General features: G+C 59.2%; 1 protein-coding gene across 3 annotated transcripts in view; it reads left to right on the top strand.

Moving 5' to 3' along the window:
• Nucleotides 1-24331, top strand: part of LOC138580080 (alpha-2-macroglobulin-like) — a 551370-nt gene that overhangs the window by 265372 nt on the left and 261667 nt on the right. For all 3 annotated transcript variants that reach the window (XM_069650342.1, XM_069650343.1, XM_069650344.1), the window contains exons 12-14: nt 1274-1504; nt 2318-2375; nt 8247-8392. In XM_069650342.1, the coding sequence (XP_069506443.1) occupies nt 1274-1504; nt 2318-2375; nt 8247-8392 (435 nt within the window). The remainder of the gene's footprint in view (nt 1-1273; nt 1505-2317; nt 2376-8246; nt 8393-24331) is intronic.

The raw sequence follows: 24331 nt of genomic DNA on the forward strand, positions 1-24331 counted from the left end.
TGGCCAGGGCTGTGTCAAGGTCCTGCTGCTGCTGTTGTCCATGTTTCTGCTGGGCAGGATGTTCTCAGGCAGACAGACAGCAGCAGGAGTGTGAGTGGGGCCCCAAAGTCCTCATTGGCTGAGCTACTTATGCCAGGTGGAGCTTGCAGTGCAGTCCACAAAGACTTCCCTCCACCTGGGCCATTCCTAGGTGCAGGCCTATTATATTTTTTCAGGCAGCCCAAGAGGAGGATGTGGGGTTGGGCTCTCCCTGCTGGGGGATCATGAGTAATTACAGTGCGGGGCCCGTGGTGGTGACAGAAAGGGTGCCGTGGAGGCAGCAGTCATCTCAGGCACTCCCCTGCCTGTCAGGGGTAGGGTGGCCAACTGTCCCGTATTTTGCGGGATTGTCCTGTAATTGGGGACTCTGTTCCGCAGTTTGCAGAGTGGCTGTGCGGGGCACAGGTTGTCCCGACTTGCTTGGTTCCCCCTGGAGTGTGAGTCTTGGGAGACAGCAAGTCGGGACAACCTGTGTCCCGCACAGCCACTCTGCAAACTGAAGTGGCCGTCTGCCTCGGAAACAAGACTGGCCTGGTTATTCGGAGCTGGGATGGGAAATACCCAAACAATGCAGGAATCCCCAGAACTGATTAGGCTAGCTCAGTCATTCATGGAGTGTCCAGTAGGGGCCTTTGCTCATATTTCCCTCACTGTGGATGGGGGTGGGGAGGGGGGTCATACCAGTAATGTCTGATGTGTGCAGGAGTCATGCTTATACTTGAAGGGTATGTGGGGGGGCATGCCAACACTGCCTCTTGCGGGTCAAACCCATGAAGCCATATGAGGTTATGGATGAGTCTCCTCTAGGAGGATGAGATCATGGAGGTCATGGATGGGACTCCTTTAGAAGGATGAGGTAATGGATGAGTCTCCTAGAAGGATGAGGTCATGGATGAGTTTCCTCTAGAAGGAAGAGGTCATGGATGAGTTTCCTCTAGAAGGATGAGGTCATGGATGAGTTTCCTCTAGAAGGAAGAGCTTATGGAGGTCATGGGAGAGTCTCCACTAGAAGGATGAGGTCCTGGATGAGTCTCCTCTAGGAGACCTAAAGACACTGCCCTTGTCAATGGTCACTCTCCTCTCCTGGGCTACTCCTGGGCCACCAGTGGAAGTCCTTCCTGCAATGTCCACCTTCTCGACATTTCTATATGTGCCCCTGTGCCCTCTTGGTCCACCTCTTCCTGCCACTCATTCCTTTCTTGACTTGTTTCCTCCACTTCCTGCTTCTTAACAGGCCCGGTACCAAAAGAATGCGGAATGCTATCCAACGAGCTGGAGTAGGCCCAACTACCCCACCACAGACTACTACATCAGCCGCTTCTACTCCAAGACCGGCAGCTTCCTCAAGGCCACCGTGTCCTCGGGCACAGTGGGCTGCGGCCAGACCACCACCGTGACAGGCCAGTTCATCCTGAACCACCAGGCCCTGGCGAAGGACGCTACCAGCGTCGTCTTTTACTATGTGGTGAGTTCCGAGGAGCCTCTCTCTGGGGGCTGGCGTCACTTAGCCGCGCATGCGCCACTGGGCAGATGAGATGCACCAGCGCTCGTGGGGATGTGTGTCCCTGGGGTGCAAGGGTCCGCTGCGCATCTGTGGTGCATTACTGTGCAGTCCCCTCTAGTGTGACTAGGTATGCTGGGTGGTGGTGGCACTGTAGAGCAGTAGAATGGCAAGGAGCCAACACATGGCACTGTAGAGAGGTCGGATATCTGCGGCATGTGGCCACTGAGATGTCTGCCAGTGTGGTACAGACACCCCTTGTCCTTTGTCCTCTGGCTCCAACTCAGGTCCTAGGTGGGACCTGGAACATGCATTCCCCGCAGCAGACACACACATGCAGTTCTGTGACATTCACATTCTCATTGTGTTGCTTGGGCAGCAGCTTGGAAACAACCCTAAATGTTAGCCTGTGGCCGGGTGACTGTCTCCAGGCTTTTGTGATCTGTTTGCCCCTGGAGCCTAAACAACGAGCACTTGCCGTGTGTGTGTGTCTAATGTTGCTGCTTGCAGTGTATAGCCTTTTCAGTGCATGTGTGTGGCCATAGTTACCACCTGTGCTGCCAGCTAAGCTTACGTATAACCCGGCCACTTATTGTGCCCTGTTCTTAGCAGATGCATGGCCTAAGGGCAGGAACTGAAGGCCTCGCAGCGCTTTTATTCTGTTCTGCATTCACCCTTCAGTGGCATGGCATGTTCTGCTCTGATGCCTGCCCATGGCTTTAGGTGGGCTACATACCTGTATTACTTGCATATTTTAAAAGTCTGTCTGTCCCTTAGGGCATGAGCAAAGCTGAGATTACCGTCAACGGCCAAGTGGAGGCCCCCTTGGGTGCAGGTAAGTCACCAACGACTTCTAGAGACCACTGTGGGGTTTTGGGTTTTGGGGTTGTAGGGCACATGTTGAAGGTTTGCAACTCTCCCCTCGACCACACCTGCCTGTAGTCATTACCCAGGGAATGTCAACCTGTCACCCGGCCTATATTCGGGCCTACAACCCCCATCAGCCCTAGCCGCCATGCTCAATGCTGAGGGGTCATGGGAATTGAAGGCCAAACCCTCTGGAAGGTGACATAGAGGGGCACGGTGGGCTCTGGGGGCCCGGTTAACATCACAGACCATGGCAGGATCTTCTGGGACAAGATCAGACACATGTGGAAGGGATCCAGGCCTGATGTGCACTCCCCAGTCTTTACGGAAATCACACATTGGGTGGGACCACTCCTGCTTCCCCCTAGGATGGCAGGATCAGCCCCCGAGCAGTAGGGGGAGGTGCGAGGGGGCTACCTACGCTCTTTGTTAGTTCTAGAACAACACGAATGGAGAAAAACTACATGACAAATTCTGGCAGCAAAATGTGGGGTCAAAGGGTGTATTTAGGCTTATGTTATCCCACTATTTGGAGGAAGCAGTCACCATCCAAGAGAACATTCTAAAGGGGACGGGGGCATGGAAATAACCAGTACTACACCAACTGCCATAGCCCCCCACCTCCCCCCAGCAGGTGCATTCATTGATCAGGGTGAACGGATGGTGCACGGTGCACTTTCTACGCCGCAGGACCCCCACCCGCATGTGCATTCCTTGCTCAGGGTGAACGGATGGTGCACGGTGCACTTTCTACGCCGCAGGACCCCCACCCGCATGTGCATTCCTTGCTCAGGGTGAACGGATGGTGCACGGTGCACTTTCTACGCCGCAGGACCCCCACCCGCATGTGCATTCCTTGCTCAGGGTGAACGGATGGTGCACGGTGCACTTTCTACGCCGCAGGACCCCACCCGCATGTGCATTCCTTGCTCAGGGTGAACGGATGGTGCACGGTGCACTTTCTACGCCGCAGGACCCCCACCCGCATGTGCATTCCTTGCTCAGGGTGAACGGATGGTGCACGGTGCACTTTCTACGCCGCAGGACCCCCACCCGCATGTGCATTCCTTGCTCAGGGTGAACGGATGGTGCACGGTGCACTTTCTATGCCACAGGACCCCCACCCGCATGTGCATTCCTTGCTCAGGGTGAACGGATGGTGCACGGTGCACTTTCTATGCCACAGCACCCTGTAAGGAAGGCACGTTCTCAAACAGTGACGACAGACCCAAGTGATCACAGTTCAATGGTGTTTATTGAACTTCCATGGGTTGGTTGAACCCCTGTCTAACCTAAATCTAAGGATGGGCGGAAGCTACGACCATCAAATCATAATAACGCAGTACTAGTCAAGTCTCTGTCAGAATAAAAGGGCCTGATCTAATAAACCTATTGCCAATCCTTACTTCTAAACACAAATGGTGTGGGATAACATGTATGCAAAAGAAAAGTGTTCAAGAAATGATATGTCAGCATAGTTCCGCAGTTAGATTCCCTTCCCACTTTAACATCATGGAACAAGGCAGCACACTCGAGTTTAGCACACACTCTGGCTTCTCTAGCCCGAGTATGCAGTTTGAAACTTCAAGATCAGGGCCTTCTGTGCCAAAGTCTCTTTACCATTCAAAGGCCCTCATTACGAGTTTGGAGACAGCCATGGTGCTATTAGCTCCATGGCTGCCACCAAACCGGGCTCATTTACCGGGTTCCTTCAATGAGGAATAACCGGGCCATTCCAACATTGGAGGACCCGGTAATTTCTCCTTGCAGGAACCATTCCTCATCTCCATTTGAGCCCCCATAGGGCTCAATGGGAATGAGGTTGGAGGTAACAATGGGCACAGTACGAGTGTCCCGTTGTTACCTCCCCCTTCCCCTCACGGGACCCAGAAAGGACGCCTGGTTTTACCAGGCGTCCGATCCGGGTCCCGCAATGGGAAGCTCGTAATCGGCCCTGATAGAATGAAGGGGGCCGGTCCCGTACCAGCCCCCTTCATTCCATCAGCGCCAGCCTCGTAATGAGGCCCAAAGTCTCTTATTACAAAGGGCCTGATGCAACAAATAAGTATCAAAGTTCCTTTCTTCTCAGGATTTTCACATTCACAATTTCTCAAGTAATTACTGTTCACCACGGGTCCCCCTCCATGGGTCTCAGACCCCCTTCAACACAATGTTCACAATTGGTCTCCCTCGTTCGGACTTGGACCACCGGTCTCCCTCGATCGGGATCGGACCATTTAAACACAAGTTCCCAATAGGTCTCCCTCGATCGAGCTCGGAACATGTCTCACTTTCCAAGCTTTCCTCTATGTATCAGATATTGAAGACTTATGACTGTGCAATGGATTTTGCTTAAACTGTTGCAGAGCCACTTTGATTCACTATATTCATCAATTTCCTTTTTAAACTTTCGCTTATATGCTTTTTTGGCTGGATACCTTAGAGAGACCTTCGATTGAGAACACTCACGGTGCCTGACCACTCTGTTAAAGTTCAAAAATGCATGAACCACTTAGCTTTTACTCACGTCTTTCATCACACGTGTAACAATGTTCGTTCCTGTGCTCGTTATAGAATGTTGCTGCTTGCAGCCTTGACTTCAACGCAGACCAGTCTTGCCTTGGTCTCCCCTTCTCAATGGCTGCGTTGATCTCTCTGGCTCTGCTTTGATCTTGGAGCAAAGGATGGTACCACAGCGGCTGCTGCTCCTCCCCGACTTGGTCAGATACGCGGGAGGGCCCGGGTATCTCCGACACATAATGCAGGGTTCTTCATTGTGTTTTCCTGGCCTTACGCTTTCCAATCTGAAGGTTTCTTGAAAGTAATGGATCTTGCCGGAAAGGTCAAAAGTACTTCCCTCCTTGCAAATCCTTCCTGGTTTGGCGTCTTTCTCCCCTCATTGAGCTACTGACTCTAAACTACTGTTCCTTTGTGTGCTTTGCCGCGTTCAGAATGTGCTTTCTTGCTCTCCCTTTTATCCGTGTGGGGAAGCTTAATGGAAGTCAGGTGTGAGTAATTACCAGTAATTTCCTGACCTTGCCTGACCATAGTAGTGGGACATGTCAGGTACATTTCTCGGGTGTGAGTCTGTTTTCACCCAGAGCGGGCTGTCTGTGTGAAAGTGTTTGTGAAAGGAAGGGGTAAAGTTCCCACATATCGTACATGCTAGGATGGGCTAAAAGTGTTATGGGGGGGGATACTGCATCTCACCATCCGGTGTCCAAATCCCACCACCCGAAGAATCCTCCCCCAGGTGATCCTCCCGCACTGGTCCAAAGGCGAAGGCTGTGCCCTGGCCACATGATAGAGAGATCCGCAGCGACTAGCGGGTAAGAAACCTTCTGGTTTCATACATCCCCTTCCCCTATGCGATGTAGCCGCAACTGTTTCACAGAGAAACCAGGAAAGGAAATAGACATTCCCCTGGTCTTTACCTTTTCGGTGTTCCACAGTGAAACAATTGGGTTGAAGGTCTAAGAATCACCACAGACTTGAAGGATAGAGTCCTTTCATTGGCTTACCCATACTAAAGGTGAGTGGTCTGTGACAAGTGTGAGCGTCCTTCTTAAAAGACAGTATCTTAGGTCGGTGATTGCCCATTTGATGGCAAGGGCCTCTAATTCCAACACACAGCAGTTCTTTTCATGTGGGAAGAGTTTTCGACTAGTGAATAGGATGGGGTGTTCCAATTAGTCACAAATTTGTGATAAAACTGCTCCTAACCCTGTGGGAGAGGTATCAGTTTGCAACACAAACTCCTTTGAAACATCTACTACCTTTAGGATTGTGTTCTGTCACAAGGTTTGTTTGAAGTTGTTGTAACATAAATCTTCCTTGTCAGTCCAATTAATCGTTTGGGGTTCAGCGTTCCTTAATTTGTCTGTCAACCAAGCTGTTCTATCTGAGAAATTAGGGATAAACCTATGGCAATCTCCTATCAAACCTAGGAATGCCCTGAGGTCTCTCTTGGTCTTAGGCGTGGGGGTATCTAGGGCGGCTTTCACTCTTGGGGCTGTACATTGCCATTCCCTACATAGAAGCCGAGGTATTTCACGGCTGATTGGGCTAGATTGCATTTGGATGGATTGGCAGTTAAGCGGGCGTCTCTGAGGGCTCTCATAATAGTAAAGAGAGAGAAAAGATGGTCTTCCCAAGTGTTGCTATAAATGACTATGTCGTCAATATAAACCACACAGAAATCGTGAGAAAAAAAGAGTAGGGCTGCAATATCCTGTCCATAAGCCGTTGGAAAGTGGCTGGGCCCCCATGTAGGCTAAAAGGGAGGACTTGGAACTGGAATAGTCCCAGGGGTACCGAGAAAGCTGTCTTTTCCTTATTAAGTCCATGTACTGGGACCTGCCAGTACACTTTGGTTAAGTCCAGGGTTGATAGGAATGTGACATTTCTGAGTTTATCTATTAACTCATCGATGCATGGCATAGGATAGGCATTGAGGCGGGGATGCCGTTGACCTGCCGGAAGTCTATGCAAAACCTCAGAGAATGATCAGGTTTAGTGACCAACACAAAATGGGAGGACCATGGACTCGAAGAGTGCTCGATAATGTTTGACTTCAGCATTTTTTTCACTTCCTCAACCACTTTTTGTTTTCGTGCTCCTGGGAGTCTATATGGTTTCAAATGGACCACTTTTCCCTTTGGGTTTCTGGTATAAAGATAAGTACCATGTACTCTCCCTGGTTCCTCGCAGAATACATTGGGGAATGACGTGACCAGGTCGTTTAAGTCTTCTTGCTTCTGTCTGGGTAGTTCTTGGGGAATAGGCTCAGAATGGTCCATCTCCTGTGGTACCAAACAAGGCAATATTGAGGTCAAGGCAGCCAAAGGATTTTCTTTCTGGCACTCGTGCCGCCGTTCTTTTATTTCAGTAAATCATACTATGAAGTGTGAGCCACGTCCCCAGTGGGTCACCATCACAATGGGGAACGATGTACCCTTGTCTGTACCAGGAACCTTTCATTAAAAGGCCACCCCTCTCTTGATTAACCTAGAATTCGGGCACAGTCACCACAAAAGGTTGGGCCCTCCCTCTGACTGGCCTTCAAATTTGGAATGTTCCAGAGCATTTCACCAAGAATTGTGAAAGACCTGTTAACATTTGGGTTGAATTTGTACACCTATGTTTGCAGCGACCCCTGCATCGCTGTTGTGGGGGCCTGTGGGGGTTAGGGCCTTCCCTGGACATCCGGCAGGCCCCATGGTACTACAGGACACCAGCACCAATGGGGGTGGGGGCACAGCCTGCCATGCCCTTGACCATGCGGACCTCTGCCACCGTCCTGGCACGAGGGTCCCACGGCATCAGGGCCTGCAGGCCTACATGAAATGAGAGGCGGACCCAGTCATTCCTCTTCTGGAGTCGGCAGCCGCTCTGGGCGCGTGTCTGCAGAGGCTCTTTTTATTAGCTTGGGGCATGACACAATCGTGGCCCATGTTAAAAGGGCAACACACAGGCGAGGGACACATTCCCTTAAAGGAGGCAGCCCACTGGTCCCACCCCAATCGCCATATCGAATACAGGAGCCCTCTTTCAGAAGTCCTGTGCCCCCAACCACCTCATTCAGTACCCTCCCGCCCATTCACATCACAACTGGCAGTCTATAGGCATCTGATTGCCAGGAATTGTTTAGGGGGTGTGATCAAATAATGCATTGAAGTACATGGCCACCACCACATGAGACGAGGTGTTCTATCAAGGGAAATACCCACTGGGTAACGGGCATATCGTTATATTTCATTAGTAATTGGAAAGGTGTTGGTGAACCTTTCAAGCGAATGTGGACGCCATTTTAATCCATTCTTTTCCTGTTTCCTTTCAGAAGCCAAAGGGTCCTTCTCGTTTTCTGTGCGGGCCACCCACGAGGTGGCGCCAAAGCTCAACATGATGGTCTTCGCCGTCTTGCCCAATGGGGAAATCGTGGGCGATAAAGTCGAGATCAACGTGGAGCAGTGCTTCCAGAACCAGGTGAGTGAGTGCCAAGGGGGCGTGACCTCTGCTGCGGGTGGCGGAAGGCAAGGAAACTGCTTCCGGGATCTGCCCACTCGCATGTGCCAGAACCACATGGGGTAAAAGAATGGGCTGTCTTGACAAAGTACCACCAGCCATCCCCAACCCCCACTCCCTCAAACCCGCAAACAACCACATTATCTATTGGTACGACTTGAACAAGCTTCAAGCACAGAGTGCCACTTTTATATTCAAGTTTAAAATGAAGTTTGATGTTATTAACCCCCTAAGTGCCAAGGACAAGTATGCTCGTCCTTTTTGCGTAGACTTGCATAATATAGCCTGGCATTCATCTAGAGAGTAACCATAGAACAGAGCTAAGGGTCGTGTTTTATTCTGAGGGGCTATAGTTCGGCCAGTCTGAGAGTTCCACAGACACTATGAGCCGACCTTTGCCCAGGAAATGGCCAACAGAACACAAGCACCCACGCAGCAAGTGCTGTGCATAAGGGCTGGACTATAGCGTTACTGCCTCCAGGGTGGGAAAGTCGCGCCAGGCATGCAGTGTTTCAGGTGTGCCCTGTGTCGTACTCGCCTTCATTTAAAAAGAGACCTCTCTGGGCCTGGGGGTGGGGGGGGGGAGGGGGTTTGCAATGCACATGGGACAGCACCAGGTCGCAGTTATGTTGCCCTGCAGAAGAGCACACACAATGGCAAACACATAGGGGACCTCTTGAAGTGTTTTTTTCCTGCAGGAAATCGGCAGCATTTCAAATGCCCCCTGTTTTTGTCTTTACCGCCTTGTTAATGAGGGCCCCACTGGCACTTTGCCAGGGTGGTAGTCTGGTGCTGCAGGTGCAGAGAATCAAGTGTCAGGGCCCAAGCGGGGTATCAGGAGGGTGTCCGGCATCAGGCCACGTGGCCACCAGTGCTGGCGAATACCAGCTAACACATGACCATACAGCGGCGCATGTGGGTGGGCACCAGTGAAACAGATGAGTGTGTCTACATTGCCCACCCTTGCAGAGGGTGCACTGTCAACCCAAGCTCCAGAATTATCTGGCTGTAGAAGCACCAGGGTGTCTGCTTGTGGATGCCCCAGGATGTCTGCCTCTGGATGCCCCAGGGTGTCTGCCTGTGGATGCCCCAGGGTGTCTGCCTGTGGATGCTCCAGGGTGTCTGCCTGTGGATGCCCCAGGGTGTCTGCCTGTGGATGCTCCAGGGTGTCTGGCTGTGGATGCCCCAGGGTGTCTGGCTGTAGAAGTGCCAGGGTGTCTGCTTGTGGATGCCCCAGGATGTCTGCCTGTGGATGCCAGAGGGTGTCTGCCTGTGGATGCCCCAGGGTGTCTGGCTGTGGATGCCCCAGGGTGTCTGGCTGTAGAAGTACCAGGTTGTCTGCTTGTGGATGCCCCAGGATGTCTGCCTCGGGATGCCCGAGGGTGTCTGCCTGTGGATGCCCCAGGGTGTCTGCCTGTGGATGCTCCAGGGTGTCTGGCTGTGGATGCCCCAGGGGTGGCTGTGGGTGCCCCAGGGTGTCTGGCTGTGGATGCCCCAGGGTGTCTGGCTGTGGATGCCCCAGGGTGTCTGCCTGTGGATGCTCCAGGGTGTCTGCCTGTGGATGCCCCGGGGTGTCTGCCTGTGGATGCTCCAGGGTGTCTGGCTGTGGATGTCCCAGGGTGTTTGGCTGTAGAAGTGCCAGGGTGTCTGGCTCTGGATGCCCCAGGGTGTCTGGCTGTGGATGCCCCAGGGTGTCTGCCTGTGGATGCCCCAGGGTGTCTGCCTGTGGATGCTCCAGGGTGTCTGGCTGTGGATGCCCCAGGGTGTCTGCCTGTGGATGCCCCAGGGTGTCTGCCTGTGGATGCTCCAGGGTGTCTGGCTGTGGATGCCCCAGGGTGTCTGGCTGTAGAAGTGCCAGGGTGTCTGCTTGTGGATGCCCCAGGATGTCTGCCTGTGGATGCCAGAGGGTGTCTGCCTGTGGATGCCCCAGGGTGTCTGCCTGTGGATGCTCCAGGGTGCCTGTCTGTCGATCCCCCCAGGGTGTCTGGCTGTGATTGCTCCAGGGTGTCTGCCTGTGGATGCTCCAGGGTGTCTGGCTGTGGATGCCCCAGGGTGTCTGGCTCTGGATGCCCCAGGGTGTCTGGCTGTGGATGCCCCAGGGTGTCTGCCTGTGGATGTTCCAGGGTGTCTGGCTGTGGATGCCCCAGGGTGTTTGGCTGTGGATGCTCCAGGGTGTCTGGCTGTGGATGCCCCAGGGTGTCTGGCTGTGGATGCCCCAGGGTGTCTGGCTGTGATGTCTGGCTGTGGATGCCCCAAGGTGTCTGGCTGTGGATGCTCCAGGGTGTCTGCCTGTGGATGCCCTAGGGTGTCTGGCTGTGGATGCCCCAGGGTGTCTGCCTGTGGATGCTCCAGGGTGTCTGGCTGTGGATGCCCCAGGGTGTCTGGCTCTGGATGCCCCAGGGTGTCTGGCTGTGGATGCCCCAGGGTGTCTGCCTGTGGATGTTCCAGGGTGTCTGGCTGTGGATGCCCCAGGGTGTTTGGCTGTGGATGCTCCAGGGTGTCTGGCTGTGGATGCCCCAGGGTGTCTGGCTGTAGAAGTGCCAGGTTGTCTGCCTGTGGATGCCCCGCGTGTCTGCCTGTGGATGCCCCAGGATGTCTGGCTGTGGATGCCCCAGGGTGTCTGGCTGTGGATGCCCCAGGGTGTCTGGCTGTGGATGCTCCAGGGTGTCTGGCTGTGGATGCCCCAGGGTGTCTGGCTGTGGATGCCCCAGGGTGTCTGCCTGTGGATGCTCCAGGGTGTCTGGCTGTGGATGCCCCAGGGTGTCTGGCTGTGGATGCTCCAGGGTGTCTGGCTGTGGATGCCCCAGGGTGTCTGGCTGTAGAAGTGCCAGGTTGTCTGCCTGTGGATGCCCCGGGTGTCTGCCTGTGGATGCTCCAGGGTGTCTGGCTGTGGATGCTCCAGGGTGTCTGGCTGTGGATGCTCCAGGGTGTCTGGCTGTGGATGCTCCAGGGTGTTTGCCTGTGGATGCTCCAGGGTGCCTGGCTGTCGATCCCCCCAGGGTGTATTGCTGTGGATGCTCAGGGTGTCTGGCTGTGGATGCCCCAGGGTGTCTGGCTGTGGATGCCCCAGGGTGTCTGGCTGTGGATGCCCCAGGGTGTCTGGCTGTGGATGCTCCAGGGTATCTGCCGGTGGATGCTCCAGGGTGTCTGGCTGTGGATGCTCCAGGGTGTCTGGCTGTGGATGCCCCAGGGTGTCTGGCTGTGGATGCCCCAGGGTGTCCGCCTGTGGATGCTCCAGGGTGTCTGGCTGTGGATGCCCCAGGGTGTCTGGCTGTGGATGCCCCAGGGTGTCTGGCTGTCGATCCCCCCAGGGTGTCTGGCTGTGGATGCCCCAGGGTGCCTGTCTGTGGATGCCCCAGGGTGTCTGGCTGTCGATCCCCCCAGGGTGTCTGGCTGTGGATGCCCCAGGGTGTCTGGCTGTGGATGCCCCAGGGTGTCTGGCTGTCGATCCCCCCAGGGTGTATTGCTGTGGATGCTCAGGGGGTCTGGCTGTGGATGCTCCAGGGTGTCTGGCTGTGGATGCCCCAGGGTGTCTGGCTGTCGATCCCCCCAGGGTGTATTGCTGTGGATGCTCAGGGTGTCTGGCTGTGGATGCCCCAGGGTGTCTGGCTGTGGATGCCCCAGGGTGTCTGGCTGTGGATGCTCCAGGGTGTCTGCCGGTGGATGCTCCAGGGTGTCTGGCTGTGGATGCTCCAGGGTGTCTGGCTGTGGATGCCCCAGGGTGTCTGCCTGTGGATGCTCTAGGGTGTCTGGCTGTGGATGCTCCAGGGTGTCTGGCTGTGGATGCCCCAGGGTGTCTGCCTGTGGATGCCCCGGGTGTTTACCTGTGGATGCTCCAGGGTGTCTGGCTGTGGATGCCCCAGGGTGCCTGTCTGTCGATCCCCCCAGGGTGTATTGCTGTGGATGCTCAGGGTGTCTGGCTGTGGATGCCCCAGGGTGTCTGGCTGTGGATGCCCCAGGGTGTCTGGCTGTAGAAGTACCAGGTTGTCTGCTTGTGGATGCCCCAGGATGTCTGCCTCGGGATGCCCGAGGGTGTCTGCCTGTGGATGCCCCAGGGTGTCTGCCTGTGGATGCTCCAGGGTGTCTGGCTGTGGATGCCCCAGGGGTGGCTGTGGGTGCCCCAGGGTGTCTGGCTGTGGATGCCCCAGGGTGTCTGGCTGTGGATGCCCCAGGGTGTCTGCCTGTGGATGCTCCAGGGTGTCTGCCTGTGGATGCCCCGGGGTGTCTGCCTGTGGATGCTCCAGGGTGTCTGGCTGTGGATGTCCCAGGGTGTTTGGCTGTAGAAGTGCCAGGGTGTCTGCTTGTGGATGCCCCAGGATGTCTGCCTCGGGATGGCCGAGGGTGTCTGCCTGTGGGTGCCCCAGGGTGTCTGCCTGTGGATGCTCCAGGGTGTCTGGCTGTGGATGCCCCAGGGTGTCTGGCTGTGATTGCTCCAGGGTGTCTGGCTGTGGATGCCGCAGGGTGTCTGGCTGTGGATGCTCCAGGGTGTCTGGCTGTGGATGCCCCAGGTGTGGCTGTGGGTGCCCCAGGGTGTCTGGCTGTGGATGCCCCAGGGTGTCTGGCTGTGGATGCTCCAGGGTGTCTGGCTGTGGATGCCCCAGGGTGTCTGGCTGTGATTGCTCCAGGGTGTCTGGCTGTGGATGCCCCAGGGTGTCTGGCTGTGGATGCTCCAGGGTGTCTGGCTGTGGATGCCCCAGGGTGTCTGGCTGTGGATGCCCCAGGATGTCTGGCTGTGAATGCCCCAAGGTGTCTGGCTGTGGATGCTCCAGGGTGCCTGGCTGTGGATGCCCTAGGGTGTCTGGCTGTGGATGCCCCAGGGTGTCTGCCTGTGGATGCTCCAGGGTGTCTGGCTGTGGATGCCCCAGGGTGTCTGGCTGTGGAAGTGCCAGGTTGTCTGCCTGTGGATGCCCCGGGTGTCTGCCTGTGGATGCCCCAGGATGTCTGGCTGTGGATGCCCCAGGGTGTCTGGCTGTGGATGCCCCAGGGTGTCTGGCTGTGGATGCTCCAGGGTGTCTGGCTGTGGATGCCCCAGGGTGTCTGGCTGTGGATGCCCCAAGGTGTCTGCCTGTGGATGCTCCAGGGTGTCTGGCTGTGGATGCCCCAGGGTGTCTGGCTGTGGATGCTCCAGGGTGTCTGGCTGTGGATGCCCCAGGGTGTCTGGCTGTAGAAGTGCCTGGTTGTCTGCCTGTGGATGCCCCGGGTGTCTGCCTGTGGATGCCCCAGGATATCTGGCTGTGGATGCCCCAGGGTGTCTGGCTGTGGATGCTCCAGGGTGTCTGGCTGTGGATGCCCCAGGGTGTCTGGCTGTGGATGCTCCAGGGTGTCTGGCTGTGGATGCCCCAGGGTGTCTGGCTGTGGATGCCCCAGGGTGTCTGGCTGTGGATGCCCCAGGGTGTCTGGCTGTAGAAGTGCCAGGTTGTCTGCCTGTGGATGCCCCGGGTGTCTGCCTGTGGATGCTCCAGGGTGTCTGGCTGTGGATGCTCCAGGGTGTCTGGCTGTGGATGCTCCAGGTTGTCTGGCTGTGGATGCTCCAGGGTGTTTGCCTATGGATGCTCCAGGGTGTCTGGCTGTCGATCCCCCCGGGTGTATTGCTGTGGATGCTCAGGGTGTCTGGCTGTGGATGCCCCAGGGTGTCTGGCTGTGGATGCCCCAGGGTGTCTGGCTGTGGATGCCCCAGGGTGTCTGGCTGTGGATGCTCCAGGGTGTCTGCCGGTGGATGCTCCAGGGTGTTTGGCTGTGGATGCTCCAGGGTGTCTGGCTGTGGATGCCCCAGGGTGTCTGGCTGTGGATGCCCCAGGGTGTCTGCCTGTGGATGCTCCAGGGTGTCTGGCTGTGGATGCCCCAGGGTGTCTGGCTGTGGATGCCCCAGGGTGTCTGGCTGTCGATCCCCCCAGGGTGTCTGGCTGTGGATGCTCCAGGGTGTCTGCCTGTGGATGCTCCAGGGTGTCTGGCTGTGGATGCTCCAGGGTGTCTGCCTGTGGATGCTCCAGGGTGTCTGGCTGTGGATGCTCCAGGGTATCTGGCTGTGGATGCCCCAGGGTGTCTGCCTGTGGATGCCCCGGGTGTTTGCCTGTGGATGCTCCAGGGTGTCTGGCTGTGGATGCCCCAGGGTGCCTGGCTGTCGATCCCCCCAGGGTGTATTGCTGTGGATGCTCAGGGTGTCTGGCTGTGGATGCCCCAGGGTGTCTGGCTGTGGATGCCCCAGAGTGTCTGGCTGTAGAAGTACCAGGTTGTCTGCCTGTGGATGCTCCAGGGTGTCTGGCTGTGGATGCCCCAGGGTGTCTGGCTGTGGATGCCCCAGGGTGTCTGGCTGTGGATGCCCCAGGGTGTCTGCCTGTGGATGCTCCAGGGTGTCTGGCTGTGGATGCCCCAGGGTGTCTGCCTGTGGATGCTCCAGGGTGTCTGCCTGTGGATGCCCCAGGGTGTATGCCTGTGGATGCTCCAGGGTGTCTGGCTGTGGATGCCCCAGGGTGTCTGGCTGTGATTGCTCCAGGGTGTCTGGCTGTGGATGCCCCAGGCTGTCTGGCTGTGGATGCTCCAGGGTGTCTGGCTGTGGATGCCCCAGGGTGTCTGCCTGTGGATGCCCCAGGGTGTCTGCCTGTGGATGCCCCAGGGTGTCTGGCTCTGGATGCCCCAGGGTGTCTGCCTGTGGATGCCCCAGGCTGTCTGCCTGTGGATGCCCCAGGGTGTCAGCCTGTGGATGCCCCAGGGTGTCTGCCTGTGGATGCTCCAGGGTGTCTGCTTGTGGATGCCCCAGGGTGTCTGCCTGTGGATGCTCCAGGGTGTCTGGCTGTGGATGCCCCAAGGTGTCTGGCTGCGATTGCTCCAGGGTGTCTGGCTGTGGATGCCCCAGGGTGTCTGGCTGTGGATGCTCCAGGGTGTCTGGCTGTGCATGCCCCAGGGTGTCTGCCTCGGGATGCCCCAGGGTGTCTGCCAGTGGATGCCCCAGGGTGTCTGCCTGTGGATGCTCCAGGGTGTCTGGCTGTGGATGCCCCAGGGTGTCTGGCTGTGATTGCTCCAGGGTGTCTGGCTGTGGATGCCCCAGGGTGTCTGGCTGTGGATGCTCCAGGGTGTCTGGCTGTGGATGCCCCAGGGTGTCTGCCTCGGGATGCCCCAGGGTGCCTGGCTGTGGATGCTCAGGGGTGGCTGTGGGTGCCCCAGGGTGTCTGGCTGTGGATGCCCCAGGGTGTCTGGCTGTGATTGCTCCAGGGTGTCTGGCTGTGGATGCCCCAGGGTGCCTGGCTGTGGATGCTCCAGGGTGTCTGCCTGTGGATGCCCCTGGTGTTTGCCTGTGGATGCCCCAGGGTGCCTGGCTGTGGATGCTCAGGGGTGGCTGTGGGTGCCCCAGGGTGTCTGGCTGTGGATGCCCCAGGGTGTCTGGCTGTGGATGCTCCAGGGTGTCTGGCTGTGGATGCCCCAGGGTGTCTGGCTGTGATTGCTCCAGGGTGTCTGGCTGTGGATGCCCCAGGGTGTCTGGCTGTGGATGCTTCAGGGTGTCTGCCTGTGGATGCTCCAGGGTGTCTGGCTGTGGATGCCCCAGGGTGTCTCGCTGTGATTGCTCCAGGGTGTCTGGCTGTGGATGCCCCAGGGTGTCTGCCTCGGGATGCCCCAGGGTGTCTGCCTGTGGATGCCCCAGGGTGTCTACCTGTGGATGCTCCAGGGTGTCTGGCTGTGGATGCCCCAGGGTGTCTGGCTGTGATTGCTCCAGGGTGTCTGGCTGTGGATGCCCCAGGGTGTCTGGCTGTGGATGCTCCAGGGTGTCTGGCTGTGGATTCCCCAGGGTGTCTGCCTCGGGATGCCCCAGGGTGTCAGCCTGTGGATACTCCAGGGTGTCTGGCTGTGGATGCCCCAGGGTGTCTGGCTGTGGATGCCCCAGGGTGTCTGCCTGTGGATGCCCCGGGTGTTTGCCTGTGGATGCCCCAGGGTGCCTGGCTGTCGATCAACCCAGGGTGTCTGGCTGTGGATGCTCCAGGGTGTCTGGCTGTGGATGCTCCAGGTGTCTGGCTGTGGATGCTCCAGGATGTCTGGCTGTGGATGCCCCAGGGTGTCTGGCTGTGATTGCTCCAGGGTGTCTGGCTGTGGATGCCCCAGGGTGTCTGGCTGTGGATGCTCCAGGGTGTCTGGCTGTGGATGACCCAGGGTGTCTGGCTGTGGATGCCCCAGGGTGCCTGGCTGTGGATGCCCCAGGGTGTCTGGCTGTGGATGCCCCAGGGTGTCTGGCTGTGGATGCCCCAGGGTGTCTGCCTCGGGATGCCCTAGGGTGTCTGCCTGTGGATGCCCCAGGGTGTCAGCCTGAGGATGCTCCAGGGTGCCTGGCTGTGGATGCCCCAGGGTGTCTGGCTGTGGATGCCCCAGGATGTCTGGCTGTGGATGCCCCAGGGTGTCTGGCTGTGGATGCTCCAGGGTGTCTGGCTGTGGATGCCCCAGGGTGTCTGGCTGTGGATGCCCCAGGGTGTCTGGCTGTGAATGCCCCAGGGTGTCTGGCTGTGGATGCCCCAGGGTGTCTGTCTGTGGATGCTCCAGGGTGTCTGGCTGTGGATGCTCCAGGGTGTCTGGCTGTGGATGCCTCAGGGTGTCTGGCTGTGATTGCTCCAGGGTGTCTGGCTGTGGATGTCCCAGGGTGTCTGGCTGTGGATGCCCCAGGGTGTCTGGCTGTGGATGCCCCAGGGTCTCTGGCTGTGGATGCTCCAGGGTGTTTGCCTGTGGATGCTCCAGGGTGCCTGGCTGTCGATCCCCCCAGGGTGTATTGCTGTGGATGCTCAGGGTGTCTGGCTGTGGATGCCCCAGGGTGTCTGGCTGTGGATGCCCCAGGGTGTCTGGCTGTGGATGCCCCAGGGTGTCTGGCTGTGGATGCTCCAGGGTGTCTGCCGGTGGATGCTCCAGGGTGTTTGGCTGTGGATGCTCCAGGGTGTCTGGCTGTGGATGCCCCAGGGTGACTGGCTGTGGATGCCCCAGGGTGTCTGCCTGTGGATGCTCCAGGGTGTCTGGCTGTGGATGCCCCAGGGTGTCTGGCTGTGGATGCCCCAGGGTGTCTGGCTGTCGATCCCCCCAGGGTGTCTGGCTGTGGATGCTCCAGGGTGTTTGCCTGTGGATGCTCCAGGGTGTCTGGCTGTGGATGCTCCAGGGTGTCTGCCTGTGGATGCTCCAGCGTGTCTGCCTGTGGATGCTCCAGGGTGTCTGGCTGTGGATGCTCCAGGGTGTCTGGCTGTGGATGCCCCAGGGTGTCTGCCTGTGGATGCCCCGGGTGTTTGCCTGTGGATGCTCCAGGGTGTCTGGCTGTGGATGCCCCAGGGTGCCTGGCTGTCGATCCCCCCAGGGTGTATTGCTGTGGATGCTCAGGGTGTCTGGCTGTGGATGCCCCAGGGTGTCTGGCTGTGGATGCCCCAGGGTGTCTGGCTGTGGATGCCCCAGGGTGTCTGGCTGTGGATGCCCCAGGGTGTCTGCCTGTGGATGCTCCAGGGTGTCTGCCTGTGGATGCCCCAGGGTGTATGCCTGTGGATGCTCCAGGGTGTCTGGCTGTGGATGCCCCAGGGTGTCTGGTTGTGATTGCTCCAGGGTGTCTGGCTGTGGATGCCCCAGGGTGTCTGGCTGTGGATGCTCCAGGGTGTCTGGCTGTGGATGCCCCAGGGTGTCTGCCTGTGGATGCCCCAGGGTGTCTGCCTGTGGATGCCCCAGGGTGTCTGGCTCTGGATGCCCCAGGGTGTCTGCCTCTGGATGCCCCAGGCTGTCTGCCTGTGGATGCCCCAGGGTGTCAGCCTGTGGATGCCCCAGGGTGTCTGCCTGTGGATGCTCCAGGGTGTCTGCTTGTGGATGCCCCAGGGTGTCTGCCTGTGGATGCTCCAGGGTGTCTGGCTGTGGATGCCCCAGGGTGTCTGGCTGCGATTGCTCCAGGGTGTCTGGCTGTGGATGCCCCAGGGTGTCTGGCTGTGGATGCTCCAGGGTGTCTGGCTGTGGATGCCCCAGGGTGTCTGCCTCGGGATGCCCCAGGGTGTCTGCCAGTGGATGCCCCAGGGTGTCTGCCTGTGGATGCTCCAGGATGTCTGGCTGTGGATGCCCCGGGTGTCTGGCTGTGATTGCTCCAGCGTGTCTGGCTGTGGATGCCCCAGGGTGTCTGCCTGTGGATGCTCCAGGGTGTCTGGCTGTGGATGCCCCAGGGTGTCTGCCTCGGGATGCCCCAGGGTGTCTGCCTGTGGATGCCCCATGGTGTCAGCCTGTGGATGCTCCAGGGTGCCTGGCTGTGGATGCCCCAGGGTGTCTGGCTGTGGATGCCCCAGGGTGTCTGCCTGTGGATGCCCCTGGTGTTTGTCTGTGGATGCCCGAAGGGTGCCTGGCTGTGGATGCTCAGGGGTGGCTGTGGGTGCCCCAGGGTGTCTGGCTGTGGATGCCCCAGGGTGTCTGGCTGTGGATGCCCCAGGGTGTCTGGCTGTGGATGCCCCAGGGTGTCTGGCTGTGATTGCTCCAGGGTGTCTGGCTGTGGATGCCCCAGGGTGTCTGGCTGTGGATGCTTCAGGGTGTCTGGCTGTGGATGCTCCAGGGTGTCTGGCTGTGGATGCCCCAGGGTGTCTGGCTGTGGATGCTCCAGGGTGTCTGGCTGTGGATTCCCCAGGGTGTCTGCCTCGGGATGCCCCAGGGTGTCAGCCTGTGGATACTCCAGGGTGTCTGGCTGTGGATGCCCCAGGGTGTCTGGCTGTGGATGCCCCAGGGTGTCTGCCTGTGGATGCCCCGGGTGTTTGCCTGTGGATGCCCCAGGGTGCCTGGCTGTCGATCCCCCCAGGGTGTCTGGCTGTGGATGCTCCAGGGTGTCTGGCTGTGGATGCTCCAGGTGTCTGGCTGTGGATGCTCCAGGATGTCTGGCTGTGGATGCCCCAGGGTGTCTGGCTGTGATTGCTCCAGGGTGTCTGGCTGTGGATGCCCCAGGGTGTCTGGCTGTGGATGCTCCAGGGTGTCTGGCTGTGGATGCCCCAGGGTGTCTGGCTGTGGATGCCCCAGGATGTCTGGCTGTGGATGCCCCAGGGTGTCAGCCTGTGGATGCTCCAGGGTGTCTGGCTGTGGATGCCCCAGGATGTCTGGCTGTGGATGCCCCAGGGTGTCTGGCTGTGGATGCCCCAGGGTGTCTGGCTGTGGATGCCCCAGGGTGTCTGCCTGTGGATGCTCCAGGGTGTCTGGCTGTGGATGCTCCAGGGTGTCTGGCTGTGGATGCCCCAGGGTGTCTGGCTGTGATTGCTCCAGGGTGTCTGGCTGTGGATGCCCCAGGGTGTCTGGCTGTGGATGCCCCAGGGTGTCTGGCTGTGGATGCCCCAGGGTGTCTGCCTCGGGATGCCCCAGGGTGTCTGCCTGTGGATGCCCCAAGGTGTCAGCCTGCGGATGCTCCAGGGTGCCTGGCTGTGGATGCCCCAGGGTGTCTGGCTGTGGATGCCCCAGGGTGTCTGCCTGTGGATGCCCAAGGGTGCCTGGCTGTGGATGCCCCAGGGTGTCTGGCTGTGGATGCCCCAGGGTGTCTGCCTGTGGATGTCCCGGGTGTTTGCCTGTGGATGCCCCAGGGTGTCTGGCTGTGGATGCCCCAGGGTGTCTGCCTGTAGAAGTGCCAGGTTGTCTGCCTGTGGATGCCCCGGGTGTCTGCCTGTGGATGCCCCAGGATGTCTGGCTGTGGATGCTACAGGGTGTCTGGCTGTGGATGCTCCAGGGTGTCTGGCTGTGGATGCCCCAGGGTGTCTGGGTGTGGATGCTTCAGGGTGTCTGGCTGTGGATGCTCCAGGGTGTCTGGCTGTGGATGCCCCAGGGTGTCTCGCTGTGATTGCTCCAGGGTGTCTGGCTGTGGATGCCCCAGGGTGTCTGCCTCGGGATGCCCCAGGGTGTCTGCCTGTGGATGCCCCAGGGTGTCTGCCTGTGGATTCTCCAGGGTGTCTGGCTGTGGATGCCCCAGGGTGTCTGGTTGTGATTGCTCCCGGGTGTCTGGCTGTGGATGCCCCAGGGTGTCTGGCTGTGGATGCTCCAGGGTGTCTGGCTGTGGATTCCCCAGGGTGTCTGCCTCGGGATGCCCCAGGGTGTCAGCCTGTGGATACTCCAGGGTGTCTGGCTGTGGATGCCCCAGGGTGTTTGGCTGTGGATGCCCCAGGGTGTCTGCCTGTGGATGCCCCGGCTGTTTGCCTGTGGATGCCCCAGGGTGCCTGGCTGTCGATCCCCCCAGGGTGTCTGGCTGTGGATGCTCCAGGGTGTCTGGCTGTGGATGCTCCAGGTGTCTGGCTGTGGATGCTCAGGGTGTCTGGCTGTGGATGCCCCAGGGTGTCTGGCTGTGATTGCTCCAGGGTGTCTGGCTGTGGATGCCCCAGGGTGTCTGGCTGTGGATGCTCCAGGGTGTCTGGCTGTAGATGCCCCAGGGTGTCTGGCTGTGGATGCCCCAGGATGTCTGGCTGTGGATGCCCCAGGGTCTCTGGCTGTGGATGCTCCATGGTGTCTGGCTGTGGATGCCCCAGGGTGTCTGCCTGTGGATGCCCCGGGTGTTTGCCTGTGGATGCTCCAGGGTGTCTGGCTGTGGATGCCCCAGGGTGCCTGGCTGTCGATCCCCCCAGGGTGTATTGCTGTGGATGCTCAGGGTGTCTGGCTGTGGATGCCCCAGGGTGTCTGGCTGTGGATGCCCCAGGGTGTCTGGCTGTAGAAGTACCAGGTTGTCTGCCTGTGGATGCTACAGGGTGTCTGGCTGTGGATGCCCCAGGGTGTCTGACTGTGGATGCCCCAGGGTGTCTGGCTGTGGATGCCCCAGGGTGTCTGCCTGTGGATGCCCCAGGGTGTCTGGCTGTGGATGCCCCAGGGTGTCTGCCTGTGGATGCTCCAGAGTGTGTGCCTGTGGATGCCCCAGGGTGTCTGCCTGTGGATGCTCCAGGGTGTTTGGCAGGGTGTCTGGCTGTGGATGCCCCAGGGTGTCTGGCTGTGGATGCTCCAGGGTGTCTGGCTGTGGATGCCCCAGGGTGTCTGCCTCGGGATGCCCCAGGGTGTCTGCCTGTGGATGCCCCAGGGTGTCTGCCTGTGGATGCTCCAGGGTGTCTGTCTGTGGATGCCCCAGGGTGTCTGGCTGTGATTGCTCCAGGGCGTCTGGCTGTGGATGCCCCAGGGTATCTGGCTGTGGATGCTCCAGGGTGTCTAGCTGTGGATGCCCCAGGGTGTCAGCCTGTGGATGCTCCAGGGTGCCTGCCTGTGGATGCCCCAGGGTGTCAGCCTGTGGATGCTCCAGGGTGCCTGGCTGTGGATGCCCCAGGGTGTCTGGCTGTGGATGCCCCAGGGTGTCTGCCTGTGGATGCCCCGGGTGTTTGCCTGTGGATGCCCCAGGGTGCCTGGCTGTGGATGCTCAGGGGTGGCTTTTGGTGCCCCAGGGTGTCTGGCTGTGGATGCCCCAGGGTGTCTGGCTGTGGATGCTCCAGGGTGTCTGGCTGTGGATGCCCCAGGTTGTCTGGCTGTGATTGCTCCAGGGTGTCTGGCTGTGGATGCCCAGGGTGTCTGGCTGTGGATGCTCCAGGGTGTCTGGCTGTGGATGCTCCAGGGTGTCTGGCTGTGGATGCTCCAGGGTGTCTGGCTGTGGATGCCCCAGGGTGTCTGGCTGTGATTGCTCCAGGGTGTCTGGCTGTGGATGCCCCAGGGTGTCTGCCTCGGGATGCCCCAGGGTGTCTGCCTGTGGATGCCCCAGGGTGTCTGTCTGTGGATGCTCCAAGGTGTCTGGCTGTGGATGCCCCAGGGTGTCTGGCTGTGATTGCTCCAGGGTGTCTGGCTGTGGATGCCCCAGGGTATCTGGCTGTGGATGCTCCAGGGTGTCTGGCTGTGAATGCCCCAGGGTGTCTGCCTCGGGATGCCCCAGGGTGTCTGCCTGTGGATGCCCCAGGGTGTCTGGCTGTGGATGTCCCAGGGTGTCTGCCTGTGGATGCTCCAGGGTGCCTGACTGTGGATGCCCCAGGGTGTCTGGCTGTGGATGCTCCAGGGTGTATTGCTGTGGATGCTCAGGGTGTCTGGCTGTGGATGCCCCAGGGTGTCTGGCTGTGGATGCCCCAGGGTGTCTGCCTGTGGATGCCCCAGGGTGTCTGGCTGTGATTGCTCCAGGGTGTCTGGCTGTGGATGCCCCAGGGTGTCTGGCTGTGGATGCCCCAGGATGTCTGGCTGTGGATGCCCCGGGGTGTCTGGCTGTGGATGCTCCGGGGTGTCTGCCTGTGGATGCCCCAGGGTGTCTGGCTGTGGATGCCCCAGGGTGTCTGGCTGTGGATGCTCCAGGGTGTCTGGCTGTGGATGCCCCAGGGTGTCTGGCTGTAGAAGTGCCAGGTTGTCTGCCTGTGGATGCCCCGGGTGTCTGCCTGTGGATGCCCCAGGATGTCTGGCTGTGGATGCCCCAGGGTGTCTGGCTGTGGATGCTCCAGGGTATCTGGCTGTGGATGCCCCAGGGTGTCTGGCTGTGGATGCTCCAGGGTGTCTGGCTGTGGATGCCCCAGGGTGTCTGGCTGTGGATGCCCCAGGGTGTCTGCCTGTGGATGCTCCATGGTGTCTGGCTGTGGATGCCCCAGGGTGTCTGGCTGTGGATGCTCCAGGGTGTCTGGCTGTGGATGCTCCAGGGTGTCTGGCTGTAGAAGTGCCAGGTTGTCTGCCTGTGGACTCCCCGGGTGTCTGCCTGTGGATGCTCCAGCTTGTCTGCCTGTGGATGCCCCAAGTGTCTGCCTGTGGATGCTCCAGGGTGTCTGGCTGTGGATGCTCCAGGGTGTTTGCCTGTGGATGCTCCAGGGTGTCTGGCTGTGGATGCCCCGGGTGTCTGCCTGTGGATGCTCCAGGGTGTCTGGCTGTGGATGCTCCAGGGTGTCTGCCTGTGGATGCTCCAGGGTGTCTGGCTGTGGATGCCCCAGGGTGTCTGGCTGTGATTGCTCCAAGGTGTCTGGCTGTGGATGCCCCAAGGTGTCTGGCTGTGGATGCTCCAGGGTGTCTGGCTGTGGATGCCCCAGGGGTGGCTGTGGGTGCCCCAGGGTGTCTGGCTGTGGATGCCCCAGGGTGTCTGGCTGTGGATGCCCCAGGGTGTCTGCCTGTGGATGCTCCAGGGTGTCTGCCTGTGGATGCCCCAGGGTGTCTGCCTGTGGATGCTCCAGGGTGTCTGGCTGTGGATGTCCCAGGGTGTTTGGCTGTAGAAGTGCCAGGGTGTCTGCTTGTGGATGCCCCAGGATGTCTGCCTCGGGATGGCCGAGGGTGTCTGCCTGTGGGTGCCCCAGGGTGTCTGCCTGTGGATGCTCCAGGGTGTCTGGCTGTGGATGCCCCAGGGTGTCTGGCTGTGATTGCTCCAGGGTGTCTGGCTGTGGATGCCGCAGGGTGTCTGGCTGTGGATGCTCCAGGGTGTCTGGCTGTGGATGCCCCAGGTGTGGCTGTGGGTGCCCCAGGGTGTCTGGCTGTGGATGCCCCAGGGTGTCTGGCTGTGGATGCTCCAGGGTGTCTGGCTGTGGATGCCCCAGGGTGTCTGGCTGTGATTGCTCCAGGGTGTCTGGCTGTGGATGCCCCAGGGTGTCTGGCTGTGGATGCTCCAGGGTGTCTGGCTGTGGATGCCCCAGGGTGTCTGGCTGTGGATGCCCCAGGATGTCTGGCTGTGAATGCCCCAAGGTGTCTGGCTGTGGATGCTCCAGGGTGCCTGGCTGTGGATGCCCTAGGGTGTCTGGCTGTGGATGCCCCAGGGTGTCTGCCTGTGGATGCTCCAGGGTGTCTGGCTGTGGATGCCCCAGGGTGTCTGGCTCTGGATGCCCCAGGGTGTCTGGCTGTGGATGCCCCAGGGTGTCTGCCTGTGGATGCTCCAGGGTGTCTGGCTGTGGATGCCCCAGGGTGTCTGGCTGTGGATGCTCCAGGGTGTCTGGCTGTGGATGCCCCAGGGTGTCTGGCTGTGGAAGTGCCAGG

Source organism: Ambystoma mexicanum, chromosome 3p (genome assembly GCF_040938575.1).
Source record: "Ambystoma mexicanum isolate Mex_15411 chromosome 3p, UKY_AmexF1_1, whole genome shotgun sequence".
Taxonomy (NCBI): domain Eukaryota; kingdom Metazoa; phylum Chordata; class Amphibia; order Caudata; family Ambystomatidae; genus Ambystoma; species Ambystoma mexicanum.